The sequence below is a fragment of the Chenopodium album genome, chromosome 25, assembly GCF_948465745.1.
Source record: "Chenopodium album chromosome 25, dcCheAlbu1.1, whole genome shotgun sequence".
NCBI classification, from domain to species: Eukaryota; Viridiplantae; Streptophyta; class Magnoliopsida; order Caryophyllales; family Amaranthaceae; genus Chenopodium; species Chenopodium album.
The window spans coordinates 36774775-36789945 of record NC_137858.1 but is presented as its reverse complement, the minus strand read 5'-3'; the positions used below and the strand labels follow the sequence as shown (position 1 = coordinate 36789945).

The following is a 15171-nucleotide window of genomic DNA, read 5'->3' as shown; positions in this document are numbered from 1 at the left end:
GATAGTGATATGTGAGTTAGTGTGTCTAATGTAAGAACTGGTTTCTTAATGGGGTTTTAGGGATATTCGTTTTTGCTGGAATACTCAATAACCAAATTGTGTCATGCATTTTAGTTTACAAAAATTGAATGTACAAAAGGGTATTTAGATGAAAGCAATGGAAGGTTTGTGTCATGGGATTCACTCCTAAGAGCTAAACAACATTAAGGCTAGAAGTGGAGTTAGTGCTCACTTGTTAGCCTCTACTTGATTCTATTTTTAATATGTGGGGTTCTATGTTGTCTTGAGTTATTATTGTGTGCATGTTTTAGTGTCACCTGTTTAAGTGATGACTTTGCGTTTAGTTCCACGTCATATTTGAGTCTTCTAGATTTGAGTGTTGTATGTTAGTCCTAAAGTCTACATATGTGGCGAGTAGGGTTTTTTTTATTTTTATTTATTTATTATTTTTTTTATTTATTGATGACCAAGAAAAGGCCACAAGAAACAAGCAACAACAAAAAAGAGGAGTATGTCACGTCGGATGGTAGTTATAGTTAACCTCAATGATGCTTAAAGCTAAGTAGACAACGAAAGCTTAAGTAAAGAAGTAAAGATGGATGCACAAGTGGGTAAGTTTATAAGAAAACGTTTTACTGAGAGAGAGTGTGTTTACGAGCTTGAGTGATGTAAAAATTCAAGGAAGCTCTCTATTTATATGCCCCCAAGTTAAGCCTAGAAATTTCCTTCTAGAGTATTCTTAACCCCTTCAAATGGAGGGTCCTACAAGCTAACCTCTCTAATTTTCTTGCACAATTCTAATGTACAAGACTCTTATGTACAAGTTTCCATAGAGTTTCATACAATTCTAGCTACTTTGAGTATGTACAAGATTGCCCTAAAAAGTTCTAGAAACTTTCGGAATTTTCACGAACCTCTTGGTGCATTCTGGACGTTTTTGCTCCATCTTATGGCTGACACCCATATGTATCTCCCTTGCCAAGATTGTTTCCTACTTTTGTCATAACAAACAACTCTATACATCTGGGGCTTTAATTAGGGTTTTTGGCGGGCTTTGGCCATTTAATGGAGTTTGGAGGTTTGTGGGCCTAATAGAGGTTATCTTTAGGCTTTGAGTTTATTTGAAGCCTATTTGGGCTAGGATTGAAAGGTGTGTGTAGACATTTTTTCTATTCATTTTTATATTCGTACCAAATCAATAGAATTTGTTTTTTAGTGTTAAGTTTAGTGTCATAGTGTGCCTTTCCATAATGTCACCAAGTTTCTAAACTGAAATATATTTCTTTGAAGTGTAGCTCCCATTGGACGTCACTTCTAATAACTAAAAACCAGACAATTTTAGTCAAAATGTTTCAGTTGAGCTCTAATAAGTTAAGTTTAGTTCCTATCTTAATTTCCTTCTCTAATAAAATATTCAGTTAAGCTTTCAGTTCAGCTGAGCTGAGTCAGAACAAGCCCTAAGTGTAATAATTTTTTATTTTATTTTATTTTTTTTAAAAAAAAAAGTATAATTGATACATGTGAAGTTTTGTGCAACTAGAGTCTTAGCATTTACTTTTCTTAACTAACTACTATGTATGTACAAGATGGTGGATGTCGATGTGTATATTTCTATATAAAATATTGAATTGTATATATAAATATTTTTTTTTATCTTTCTAATTCAAACTTTGACTTGCTTCTGCAGCATATGGTGTTGATATGTTAAACACAATTGGTTATATATACTCAAGACAGGCAGCTAAAGAGCTTGGAAAAAAGGCAATATACCTTGGTGTACCTTTTGTTGCTGAATGGTTCAGGAACAAAGGTCATGTTATTAAATCTCAAGTAACAGCGGCAACAGGTAAGTAAAAAAAAGTTCTTGTTTCTACTTGCTAATTTATTTTTCCTCTCCCCTTTGCTTTGTTCCTCACCATCTTAATACATTATCTGTAAGCACCGTACAAAAAAAAAAATTGTCCCTGGCCTTATTGTTGTTGAAATCAGATTTGGATCTTATGATCCAAAAACACATTACCGATCCAGAAAATAAAATTTGTAGGATCTTACAAAAACGGGTACGGGGACGAAATATGGCAAAATTCAAAATTCTAAAAAACGAGTACGGCATGTATATGCCAAATAAAAAAGCAAAATATAAATCTATGAAAAGTTTTCGTTAAGTAATCACAAAACTCACAACATAACAACTTTAAGATTAAAATTACATTTAGAAAAAAAAAAGCAAAAACCTACAGTAGGAATCGAATTAGGGAAAAAAAACAAACAAACAAACAAAAAAAACCTTCATAGTCACACCAATGAATAAAAAAGAAGTGAATAAAAAAAAACTTAAATGTAGAAAAAAAAATCTAGCAATACAGAATAATAGAAACATAGAGGTTGTTGCTTCTACTCCGTCGTCTTAATTTTTAGGATTAGGGTTTTCCAAATTGCAAAGGTAAGTGAAGAGGTTTTATTTATTTATTTATTATTTTTTTCTTTAGGGTTGGGCTACAATTTGTATTTGGGACTCCAAAAGTACCTTAGACGTCCCCAAGTCGCTTGAAAGCTGGACCCACCACTTTTCAAGGGTACACTAGGTCATTTGATGGAAATCTATCTTGTGATGTTTCTGTTCCCATGGCATACATAAAGTGCACCGAACTCAATTTTGAGGGTTCTTTTCACTGATATTCTCTTCCTCCTTGTCCTCTGTTTTGCCGAGTTATGTGGACATTGAAGAAAGTTTCTTCTAAAGGATGCAATTTCTCCTTTTTGGCGGCATTCATACTACGTGTGAGGCTCGCGACAAAGTATACAAGTAAGGGGTTTGTTCCATTAGGACGAGTTGGAGGCCCCACACCTTGGCAGACGAGTAATCCATCAAACCTTTCCTTCGTTGCAGTTATGTGTCTATTTTCTGGCGCCAAATCTCCCTTTGGTCATAATCCTTCAATCCTTGCACGAAGTTGATATGTCATGGATCTCCAACATGCAAGTAGAATTTTCTCACATATTCACAAATAGAGCTCTTATGTTAGAGGGTCGCTAACCTCGTACGGGCCACAAACTCAGTATTCTTCTCTAGGTAAAATTGTGCCATGAGTTCCTTTTATAATTCCTCCCTAGTATCCACCCACCACCGACATATTTTTTTGCTTAGATGTTGACATAATTGGTGCGCCACTAAAGCTTTACATTATCTACCAAATACATTGTGGCTGATACCATGTTGTCACGTGCTGGCTAATCCCCCTTGTCTTATGCACGTGCGCACACTAACTTCATTCCCTTAGGTTGCTAGTCAAGGCTCACTAACAAAGAAGGCAACGAAAGCTTAATTAAGTGAGAAAGAAAGTAAGTAGAAGAGAGTAAGGTAAGAGAACTTAGATTGCTTGAGAATGTGAGTGTTTACAAAAATGCTTAGATGATGCAAAATGAAGGGGAAGACCCCTATTTATAGGGCTCCCAAGTGTCTAGCGTCTTCCTCTCTAGATCCTTCTAACCTGCTCAAATGGAGGTACCTAGAAGTCTAGCTTTCTAGAGAGTTCTATACAATTCTGATTACAACTCATATGTACAGTATTCCATAGAGTTCTATACTATTCTAGTGCTATAAGAATGTACAAGAGTATCCTAGATAAATCCAGAAGCTTCCGGACATATCTCGAGACTCCTAGCGCATTCTGGAATCTGGCTGCACCATCATGTTCCTTGGGTCCAAAAACGGTGGACCCCCAAGTTAAGCCCCTTGGGGTTTCATTTGGGTCGCCAAAAGGCCAATATAGTGTTACTCCTATTACTGTCATAAGAAAACATCCCCTGTACAGCTCTACGTGGGAGAGGTGCTTCCTTGCACCCATGGGCATCTCCCTTGGCCTGAATTGTTGCCTATTTACTAAGTGACGATGCTGCTGCCTTTGTGGATGTGGAGACGTGAGTCGTGACATGCTGCCCCACCCAGACATCCTCGATCCTCGTGAAGGTCGACCCTTAAAATCTGCTATCTTGTCCTTGTATTGCCAAAGGTCCTCATCTTTTTCCCATGAAGTCTCGTTATCTAGGAGTCCTTTCCAATGAACAAGATACTCATTGTAACTTGGCACACCTCTTCTTCATTTGACCCTCTTGGCCTCATTGTAACAAGATGCCACCTGCGGTTGGTGCACGGTGTGGCTCGCCCCTTCTAGGATCGTCCTTGTCACCATGATAGGGATTTAGCATGCTGACATGGAAACCTTCCTGATGACACGGGAAAGGACCCTTGTACTTCCGCACAAGGTTCTTATGCACCTTGCAGAAGACTTTGAACCGAAAGGGTAGCAACTTGACCATGACCAAGTCACATTCTTCAAACTCCAACAAGCGTCTATGTTTGTCCGCCTTGCTCTTTATCTTCTTGACGACTTTGTCAAGGTATGCCTTCGTGATGTCCAACTGCTGAAGCCACCCCTTGGCAAGCTTGTAGGTTGCGGGCTGCTACTCGTGTAGGCTGAGGCAATGGCTTGCGGTGTAAGGGTTGTTGACCCATGAATATCTCGAAAGGACTTTGCTATGTTGCATCGGACCGCTGCAAGTTAAAGGAGAAATGGGCTATATCCATGAAATTTGCTTGATTGGCACTCATATAGTGCCGTAAATACAACTCCAACAAAACATTCACCCATCAGTTTGTGGGTGAAAGCTTGTAGAGAAATGTAGACAGACCGAGGAGTTTGTAGAGCTCCATCCAAACTTCGCGGTGAACCTCAGATCTCGGTCATTTATAATACTCCTTGGCAAGCCCCAATACTTTACAACATGCTTGAAAAATAGCTTGGCAGCTTACTTGACTTTGGAGTATTTTGGTGCTGGAATGAATGTCCCGTACTTTGAGAAGGAGTCTACTACCACCATGATAGACCCGTAACCCTCTGACTTAGGCAGAGCCGAAGTAAAGTCCATGGAGATGCCGATTTTGGGGGACGGCTTGTCACAACTCATCATGTCCCACACCCTTGATAGGGTCATTGTGGTAGGCAACAATTTGGGCCAAGGGAGATGCATGTGGGGGCTAGTCAGCACCTTATAGAGCTTTATTCACCTCAAATACTAGTGAACACCGCATTGAGATTAACACAATAATGAGCCATTTGGGGACCAAATAGAACCCAAGCGAGCCTAAACTTGGTAGCCCACCGTTTTAGGCCCACTGTTATTGGACTCAATGAACATCATGGTGAAGTCGAATTTCCAAGGTGCGGCCCAGAAATGTCCAGATTGCGCTAGGAGGTTCGGAAATGCCCGGATGCTTCTTAAACACTCTAAGATGATCTTTTACATTTTCTTATTACTAAAGTCTTGTAGAATACTTCAGAATGATTTACATAAGAATTGTATAGCCGGGTATTGTATAGATGTCTCTAAAGAGATAGCTTTTAGGACCCTCCATTTGAGGAGGTTAGATGGATCTAGAGAAGAAGTCTATAGGGGAGCCATATGTATAGGGGTCTTCTCCTTCATTTTTGTAGCATCCATGCATTTGTAAACACTCTCATTCTTACGCAATAAGTGTTCTCATTAACCTTACTCTTTTGTGTTTATATCTTACTTAAGCTTTCGTTACATACTTTGTTATAAGCATACTTAGTGTTAAGCCTTCACTAACAACCTTAGGAAAGGAAGTTAATGGGCGCACGTGCTTAAGACTAAGGGAGTTAGTCTACAAGTGGTAACGTGGTATCTAAGCAACAATTGTAACACCCCGACCCCAAACAAATAATAGAACGGGGTGTTACAACAATGATCGTTTAGGGCGTCGTTCTGTTGGCTTAGCTAGCATGGTAGATTGCGAAGGGGAAGCAAGTGTTGGGACGATGGGTAAGAATAAGGAATTCAATGAATCTGACTGAACTCACCGAAGGCATGGAGCATAAGGCCGACGAAAAGTTAACTAAGTTCGAGCCAGCCATGTGCAATTTGTCTGATGTAATCGGCAATGTTGATTAAGGATCAAGTAGTTGATCTTGACAATCAGATTGATGAGGAACCTTGAGCACATAATGGAGGCCCACACTCTTGCCAATCATTGGAGAAGATGATGGGTATGGTTGCCAAGTTACGTGAGGAGTTCTCGAAGGAACTTCTCGCTGTAAAGAAGGAGAATGAGGTCCTGATACTCTTGAAGGAGGAGCCAGCTCTCGAAGGCTGCGGTGATGGGGGGCGTTACCATCCAGCCCGCTGGGAGATCGGCAACTTTTAAGAAGTACTTCGACGCTATGCGCTTGGTAACCGATGGTTTCAAAATAACACCGCCACTAACACCCCAATAATTCTCCCTTTTTCAAACCTCTTACTTTAAATAAAATAGTAGAGAACCATTGGCATGTTATTGCCACGTGTTAAAACGTTAAGACTTTATCAAAGTATCGCAGCGGGAAAACCAAAAATAAGTCTTTGAAATGACATAGTTCAAAAAACGAATAAGTCAAAGCTTACAAATTGGCTCTGATGCACGGATTCGCCTATCAGGAATGCCTAGGAAACGTCCCCAAACCGCCCCCTTCAAAAGTTGTACGCCAAGGCAATTTGGGGACTTTTAGCATCTTGATCGGAAACGTATCGATTTCCTATGAAGCCCAATTTTGACGTTTCCTATGAAGCCCAACCCATTTTTGTTTTAAAAATAAAACCTGTCGATTTCCCCCAATTCTCAAAAACCCTTAAACTTTCAAACGTTGATTTTGTTCTTCCAACGGTCCCATCAGAAAAAATAAGTGCAGATCATCAGATCATTGTTTTATGTGCAGTTTTTTTTACTAAATATCTTTAGTTTCGTAATGAAAAAAATTATGAAAATCACATGTGAATAAAATACACATTAATACGAATCTAACAAGACCTCACTTGATATATATTTTTCGTATAGATTATCATATATTTAAGGTTAAAGTTTGGTTTGACCACTGACAGGGTAAAGTCGTATCCCCTAATCAAAAGTAATTACCTAAGTCCTCTAACTAAAGTAGATAGGGAAGTAGGGTCGAATCCTCAGGGAAACTGGTCTTTCTACTCCTAATTAATTAATTTAATCTAAATTATTAAGGTAACCAATGTTGTTGTAATTAAAGACTATACTACGGAGAATATGAGTAGGGAAAATAAAGTAGGGAGAAATTAAATATTAAAAGGTCTAGGGCATAGGTTCACCAATAAACAATATTCCAGGGTAAAATATAATAATCAATCATCAATGCATCAATTAACCAGATTATAAAGGGCTTTCGCTACGTATTACAATCACAGAATTAATCTACCGGTATTAAATCTCATCTCTCGAATCTCGACTTAACCATTTATAGATTAACCTGCCTATTAAATCTAGACCTAAACATCAATTCTCATCTCTCGAATCTCGAATCAATATTGTCAAACTCATGCATAAAAGATCAGGCCTAATCTAGTCACGGAGCATTAAATCAATCAATAGGAAATCAATTAAGCATTGATAATTAACAACAATAAATTACCCCTTCATATTATTCATGGATCCCCACAAACCCTAGAAAGAGAACTACTCAAGCATAATTAAATCTAAACTAATCAAAGCAATAAAAGAAGACATGATAGAAGAAAGAAAATAAATAACTGAAATTAAACCAAGAGTTGTAGAGAGAGAAACAAGAGAGAAAATAATACTAAGAGTTTAATTAAGAGGAGAGAGAGAAAAGTTAGAGAGAGAAAGAGAAAAGAAAACTAAATTAAAATTAATAAAAACAAAAACAAAACTAAACTAATGAAAAGAAAACTAAAACTAATTAATGAACCTAAAACTAAACTAAGGAAACCTCCGTAAAAAACCCCCCCCAATACTAATACTACTACTCCGTTTATAAATAAAAGTCAACCACCAACTATTAGTTTCCTATTCCCAACAAAACTCCAACTAGGAAAAATACTCAGAAGCGAGAATAAGAGTAAACATTAAGCCCAAATCAAAATAGCCCAAATCAAAATGAGCCTGCGCTGATCTCTGCCCGACCGGGCCTGGCCTCTCCCGATCGGGCCCGGTTAGCTTGAGCTGCGAGCTGGGCTTCATAGCTCTACCTCCCTTTTGTTCTTGGACTTGGTCTTTTAGAGCTCATTAGCCCAAATTCATTCACTTGTTTGGTCCGTGATATAATAACTTGTGAAATCTTGGACCTTTACTCGTATCAAGCCCTTAATCACCGGATTAGATTTCTCTAACTCGGCCTTGGGCTTAAAATATATGGTCATAAAATACGCTCCGTCTCTAATATTTTCATAGTGGCTCAATAAGCTTGGGAATTGACATTAATCTGCAAATTCCTACAAAATAATACCAACTCTACAAAAACACTAGAAAACGTATATTAGTAATAAAAATAGCTCCGTAGAGCTCAAATAAGCACAAATATGACCGTGGGACGGGGAATAAATATATATATAAAATAGATTTATCAACCACACAATATAAGTCAGATAAGTTCAGATAGTAAAAAATAAGGCGAACCAAACAAGCCCTTAGTTCAACTTTCTGCTTTGTTATAATGTGTTGTGAATTGTAGTGATGACATTAATTGAGAATGTCAGTAGGTGATTTATTTTTAATTTTTTTTAATTTTTATTTTTTTTTATTATTTTTTTTATATTGTGCTTTGTGCAGTTGAATGGAGCCTCATAAAATTGAAAGTAGTACGGGTAGTGGGTCGGTTAATAGACGTGATAATACTGTGAAATCAACTGAAAATACAGTTCCATGGCAGACATAGGATTTTTAGAGTATGCGGACCTCTCTCTTGATAAGCCGGATTTGGAAAGAAATTCGATCATGGTTTTTTTTTTTATTTATTTTTTTTATATGGATTTTTTATTTTGCTGATTTGTTTTGCCGTATCCGAGCCATACCCGTTTTTGAAATTTTGATTTTGCTGTATCCCGTACCCAAACCCGTTTTTGTCCCCGTATCCGTATCAATGCAACCTAGCAAATTGGAACTTTAAAGGCCCTTATTTAAAACCGTTCAATAATCAAAATCTAAAACATAAATGAATAGCAAAGCATTAGTAAGTTCAACACAAGAATCGAGTACTCTCAATCACACCAGTACTCAATCACACCAATCACACTAATCCCTTGACAATGCGTATGTCAAATCCCGAACTTCACATCATCAAGCTAACCTGCTCCCCAATAATACAAGTGTAATAAATGGATCATCATAGGATTATTGAAAGGCAAAGGCCATGACCAAAAGAAAGCACACAAAAGTACTGCTACAATGCACAAAACCCAGCATGCTCAACTAATTAAAGTAAATAAACTTACAATACGAATTCATTAATAAGACTCTATACTTAAACTATTCAATTGACTCAACATACTTACTAATCAATTCCAAACACTTGACTCTTTATATTTACTTTAATTAATTTAATTTGGAGTAAGCGATAGACTAGGTTGTGCAATCCACCAAATCATTTTGGTCCCGTATGACCATTTAAAATAAAAGTTTAACGTGATGCAAGAATGTGCGCGACTCCATTCTCACAAAGTTAGTCTAAGATTCCATCTAACTTTCATTATAAAATAAAAATGTAAGTACCATAAGAAAAGAGGACATGTTGATCAAACAATCCTCGGAAAGCCACGGCCTACCCCAATCCATAATTGTCAATACGGTAGAAGTGCACGCTTTCCAGAGTTTTATTACTCATCCATGTTTCACTTTACGTGATTACAATTTTAAATAATAGCCGACTCATTCAAGTAGACTATACATAACAATTATACATTAATTCACTTTTAATTTATTAGATAATAGTGATTACATACTAACAAGTCATGATTGAGTAATAAATAAATAACAACCTCGTGGAATAATTAATAAATTCATTCCACTTAAACCATTCAATTCAAATCCTTAATAATTCAAATATGGTTAACAAACGAGTCCAATAAAATATGCTTGTATCAACATTCCATACAAACAACTAATCCAATACAATTCAACATGTTTGCAACGAAAATTCCATACAAACATAATTAATTCACCAAAACATGTCTCATAAATATAAACACATAAATTAATTAAATGTATAACCAAACAATTTTCACCCTAAGAGTTCCCTGAACATGAAACTAAGTTCGTTCCTTTTGGTACCTAAACACGATACTACTTACAACGAAATAGACATGTACGTAACTCGTATAAACAATCATTTGTGCCACTTTTAATCACTTAAAAGTCTCCTAGGGAATAATTACCTCCTAGATTACAATAAACAATCATAAATTAATACTTATACAAAAATCCTGCAATATAACTTTGATTAAAACTTCTTAAAATTTCATTAAAAACATGTTTTTATGCTTAATTAATCAATAGAAATCCAAAAGGAACCAAAGCCCCAAATGAATTGATCATAAGAACCCTAAAATCCCAATTTAAATAAATTAAAACCCTAGGTTTTATAATCACAAAATCTGAAAATTTAAACATAAATATTATATGAAATTATAAGTTCAAACCATCAAAAACATGAATTTGATGCTAAAAATATAATCTTTATATTACAAAATCAAAACCAAAACCAACGATACATGGAACGCGGGACAATGGCGCATTCCGCGAATTGGTTCGTGTGTCATGAAACGCGGAACTGACTCGTCCCGGATCGTGGTGGTTTGCGATTCAGGTCGTCTTTGATGGATTACCCATTTGTGAGTGTAGGAAGTTAGGAACCTTCTGGTTCTTTCTTGTGTTGCAGCTGTACTTTTTTTGTTTAAAATTTTGAGGTTTAATGTAAGTTTTTAATAGAGGAAGATGAAGAAATATGAAGGCAATACATCTTAACCTAATTAAAAAAAAATTGTGGACCCTTCTTTTTATCTTTTCTTTTTTTCTTAATTTTTTTTAATGCTTAGTATTTTGTGTCTCCACTTAATAATTTAATATTGCACCAGTTAGTTAGTAGAGTACAACTAGTACAGTATAGCTGTAACTTTATTGATTTTTTTAACAAAAAAAATCTATCAACTTTTCACGTAATAAAAACCCATAGCATCCAAAAATTTGTTATCAATTTAACTTTTAAACTTTTAATTTCCATTTTTTTTTTCTTTTTTCAAAGAAATCAAATTATATACATGTATAACCAAATGATCCGGGAACTCTATACCCTACGTACCGCATTCCCGTTCCCGTACCATATTCCATAACGTACTACGTTCCGGGTAACGTTGATCAAAACCCAAAACTAATATATTAAAATTTATACAAGGTAAATAAAACAAAGGGGGAAGGAAAGTTGGGCCACGGCCAGTGGTTGCTGCAGTCTGGCGGTGGGTGCGCCGGAGGTGGCTGGCGGCAGGAGTGTTAGCAGGAAGGTTAAAGAACTCACGTAGGAAAGACAAAAAAGGAAAGAAAGAGAAAAAAAAAGAAAAAGAAAATAAAGGAAAAAGAATAGAAAAATTAAATAAATAATGGCGAATGAAAATAAGACTTAGCTTTTGTGTGGGGAAAATGTTAGGGATTTATGGGGTATTTATAATAGAGATAGTTGTAGGGTAAGTAGAAGTATTGAGCCTTATAAAAAAAATAATGGGACAATTAAGTAATGTGGGTTAGGCTTTGTTTGTTGGACATAATTATAGAAGACAGGTTCATAAAAAGTTCTTTGTATTAAAATCGTTATCAAACCAATAATAATTAGAAACTTTTGAAATTAAATCCCGGAAAAATACAAATAAATATTATAAATAAAATTTAATTTTATTTATAATATATTTAAAAATACGGGGGATTATAGCCACTATGTACTTTGTTCCATTAAGAAGACGTAAATTGGACATTAAGAAAAGGTACTTGTTCCATCGTCCGGTGAATGTCAAGAAAGTCTCCATGATGAAGCTACGTGACTTGAAACACAATAGCAAAATCAAGGAGTACATCAAACAATTTTCGACGCGAATGCTTGAGATCAATGATCTATTAGAGGTTAGCCAACTCATTTACTTCATTGGAGGGCTTTAACGATGGGCTTAGCAAGAAGTGGAAAGAAGGAATGTACAGATGTGTACTGAAGCCATTGTAGTTGTTGAGTCCTTGAATACAAGGAGTCAAACAAGGATGGCAAAGGTGGTGGTAGCAAGGAAAAAGGTGGGGGAGAAAACCCACCGATCAAAGCAACAACAACAAACGGTTCGAGTAGAAGGACAAGATAATAGCAAGAGTTAATCATCCTCCTCTTTAACGGACAAGGGCAAGCATAAGGACTACTTCTTTAACGGACAAGGGCAAGCATAAGGACTACTTCTTTAACGGACAAGGGCAAGCATAAGGACTACAAACGCAACATTGTTTCGGGTGGTGAGTGGGAGGGGACAAGGCATGATGGGGAGCAACGATGTGGTCTTGAGGGGAGCAACGATGTGGTTAAGGTAAGTACACTCCCACGCCCAAAGAGTTCACTTATGCTTGTTGAAGCATTGGTGAATGGATGAGCTTCTAGGGCACTTGTTAATACGAGTGCCTCGCATAACTTCGTCGCCAAGGAGGAGGCGATCAAGTTAGGGTTAAAATATGCTAGAGTTAAGCACATTGAAGAAGATCATCAATGCTTCACCTATGCCTATCCTTGACATAGCCATGAAGATGCCTTCATGTTTGGGAGAATAGAGCGACATCGTGGATCTCACCGTGATCAACAAACTTCTCACTAGAAGCCCATTTGATTTACTCATAGGCCAATAACACCTCCTTCCACACACTGTTCCTGCCGCGAGGCTAGTGAGTTCAATAAAGAATGGTATTAAAACACTTACTTGGAGTGAGCAGCTGGAACTTTTGGAGAATGAAGAAGTAGGCCAATCAAAACAGAAGGCCACTAAAATTTGATGTAGGTGATAGGGTGATGGTAAAAGTTCTGCCATAATAGCTTAAGTTTAGACTCATCAAGAAGTATGAAGGCCCCATCCATATCACAAAACGGATTAGGAATAATGCATATAAGGTTCAGCCGCCAGTGCGATGAAGATAGACCCTATGTTTTACGTCAGCCATCTCAAGCCCTACCATCAAGACCTAGAATACTCCAAATGCAACATAATGAGCCACGACTTAAGATTGACATGCACTTTTCTTTTGTTAAGATGTTAATTTGTAAGTCGACGAGGTCGTTGACTGCTTAAGTGAGAAAGGATGTTAGAGTTCGCCTCTTTCTTTTATGTATCTCCCCTATTCTTATAATTTCCCTATGTTATGCCCTTTAAGCCTTTCTTTATGTATAGTAAGGTGTAGGTAGAATTATTGTGTAACTGTCATTTTAGTGTTAAGTGTTCACTAGTACTTCAATTAATCAATCAAAGCCTTAATCTCATAAGTGGGGTCGGCTACATGAACAAAATTTGATTATTTTGTGTTATCGTCGACAAAGATCCTCCTCCTCCATCCCTTAAGATCCAATACCTTATCCTCATGCAAATCCATATTTTCATTTCCTTCCTAACTCTTTCCAACCAAGTCATTTTTGGTCTCCCTCTCCCTCGTTTAACCCCTCCATGGTCCCACTCTTCCACTGTTCGTACCGGTGCACCCTCGGGTCTCCGTGTTACATGCCCAAACCAACGCACACGATTTTTCCTTAGTTTATATGCAATGCCTGCCACACCTACCTTCTTTTCAATGTGCTCATTCTTTAAAGCCCAATATTGCAACACTAGTCTTCTGGAAATCCTGTAGAATTTTTCCCTTAAATTGTAAGGGTATGCTTCGATCACATAACACTCTCGTGGCCACTCTCCACTTAAGCCACCCCGACTAAATCTTGTAGGCCACGTCTTGATCAATGTCACCATTTTTCTGGGTGATCCAAGATATTTAAAACATTCGCTCATGGTGAAGTCCTTTCCATCCAAACTCACCACCTCATTGCTTGTCCCCCTCTAAGTACCAAAGCGACATACTAAATATTCAGTCTTACTCCGACTTAGCTTAAACCCTCTAGATTCCAATTGCTAATTTTAAGCTCTTTAGGGAGTGATTGATTGAATGAAATCCAAGCTCCCTACCCAATTGCATATTGCTTTGAAACTTGTGTGTTGTTTTAAGCCTTTATTGATATTGTGCTTGCATTGTTTTAAATCATCCCTTCCAAACCAAAAGAACCTCTAAAGAAGCCCTCATTGTTGTCGGACCCTCTCGTGCCTTGAAGTATCAGTCTTCACTAGCCCCGACTTCGCACTCGTTACATTAAGACGCGTGCTCCCTTGAAATACCTTTGTCCGCTTGTGTTGCTTTGTGCTTACAAGCCCCAATTTCGCACTAGGCTTGCGTTCTCATCGCCAAAAGGCAAGAGCGCACCACACAATCCGGTGTCAAAACACTTGGACCCTAACATTTAGGAATGCGATTATTGATTTTAATAGGTCGATACAGACTTGTCCCTGGAAGATAAAGTTAATGAACTTAAATTTCATTTTAACTCCCTCTAAACTAACACTTTAGCCACTAAATCACACATTACGGACTCAAAACTGTTGTATTGGTAAGTTATATCTTGATTAAGTGTTAACCTGAAAGGCATCTACATGTCTTGGTTACGGTAGATGAGGTGTTGCATGAATGATCAACAAGCCCCATTGACTTCTTATGGTTGATTAAGAGAGAGAGGTGGGTGCAATTGTATTGTCATAATGCATCTAATGTTGGTATTATAGATTGACCTTCCGTGTTGTATGGGTTTTGATAGTATGGGTTGACTTATAGTGTAGCTATTAATTTTGTATTATGATTTACTAATTGTAGTTAATGAATTAAAAGAAATTGGCTAAAACAACTTTTTTCTACTTTTGTGAGAACATGAAGTTCGTGACGGGAGAGGACTACAACATAATTTCTAATTAGGACTTGTTTAAAGATTATTGTTGTTTTGGAAAAATAAATGATTATTTAGGCCTTTACGGGCTCATGGGCCTCGAATTTCGGTCTTGTGTGAACCTGCAGAATGAACTCGAGTCGGGACCCGGAGCGGAGCCTCCGATGCCCAAGTTAGGTGAGAGAGAGTGGTGGATGGTCCTATTAAATGATAAGTGTGTGACCTCCTTTACCTTGGCCCTTAAGAGGGTTACATATAGTAACATATAAGTGCGATGTAATGGGTTCGTATTGTATTTGGCTTATTTAGG

At 37.2% G+C, this 15171-nt stretch overlaps 1 protein-coding gene across 2 annotated transcripts in view; it reads left to right on the top strand.

Moving 5' to 3' along the window:
* The window catches only part of LOC145613387 (chaperone protein dnaJ 10-like), a 59544-nt gene that overhangs the window by 26146 nt on the left and 18227 nt on the right, over positions 1-15171 (top strand). For both annotated transcript variants that reach the window (XM_081668486.1, XM_081668485.1), the window contains exon 6: positions 1688-1846. In XM_081668486.1, the coding sequence (XP_081524612.1) occupies positions 1688-1846 (159 nt within the window). The remainder of the gene's footprint in view (positions 1-1687; positions 1847-15171) is intronic.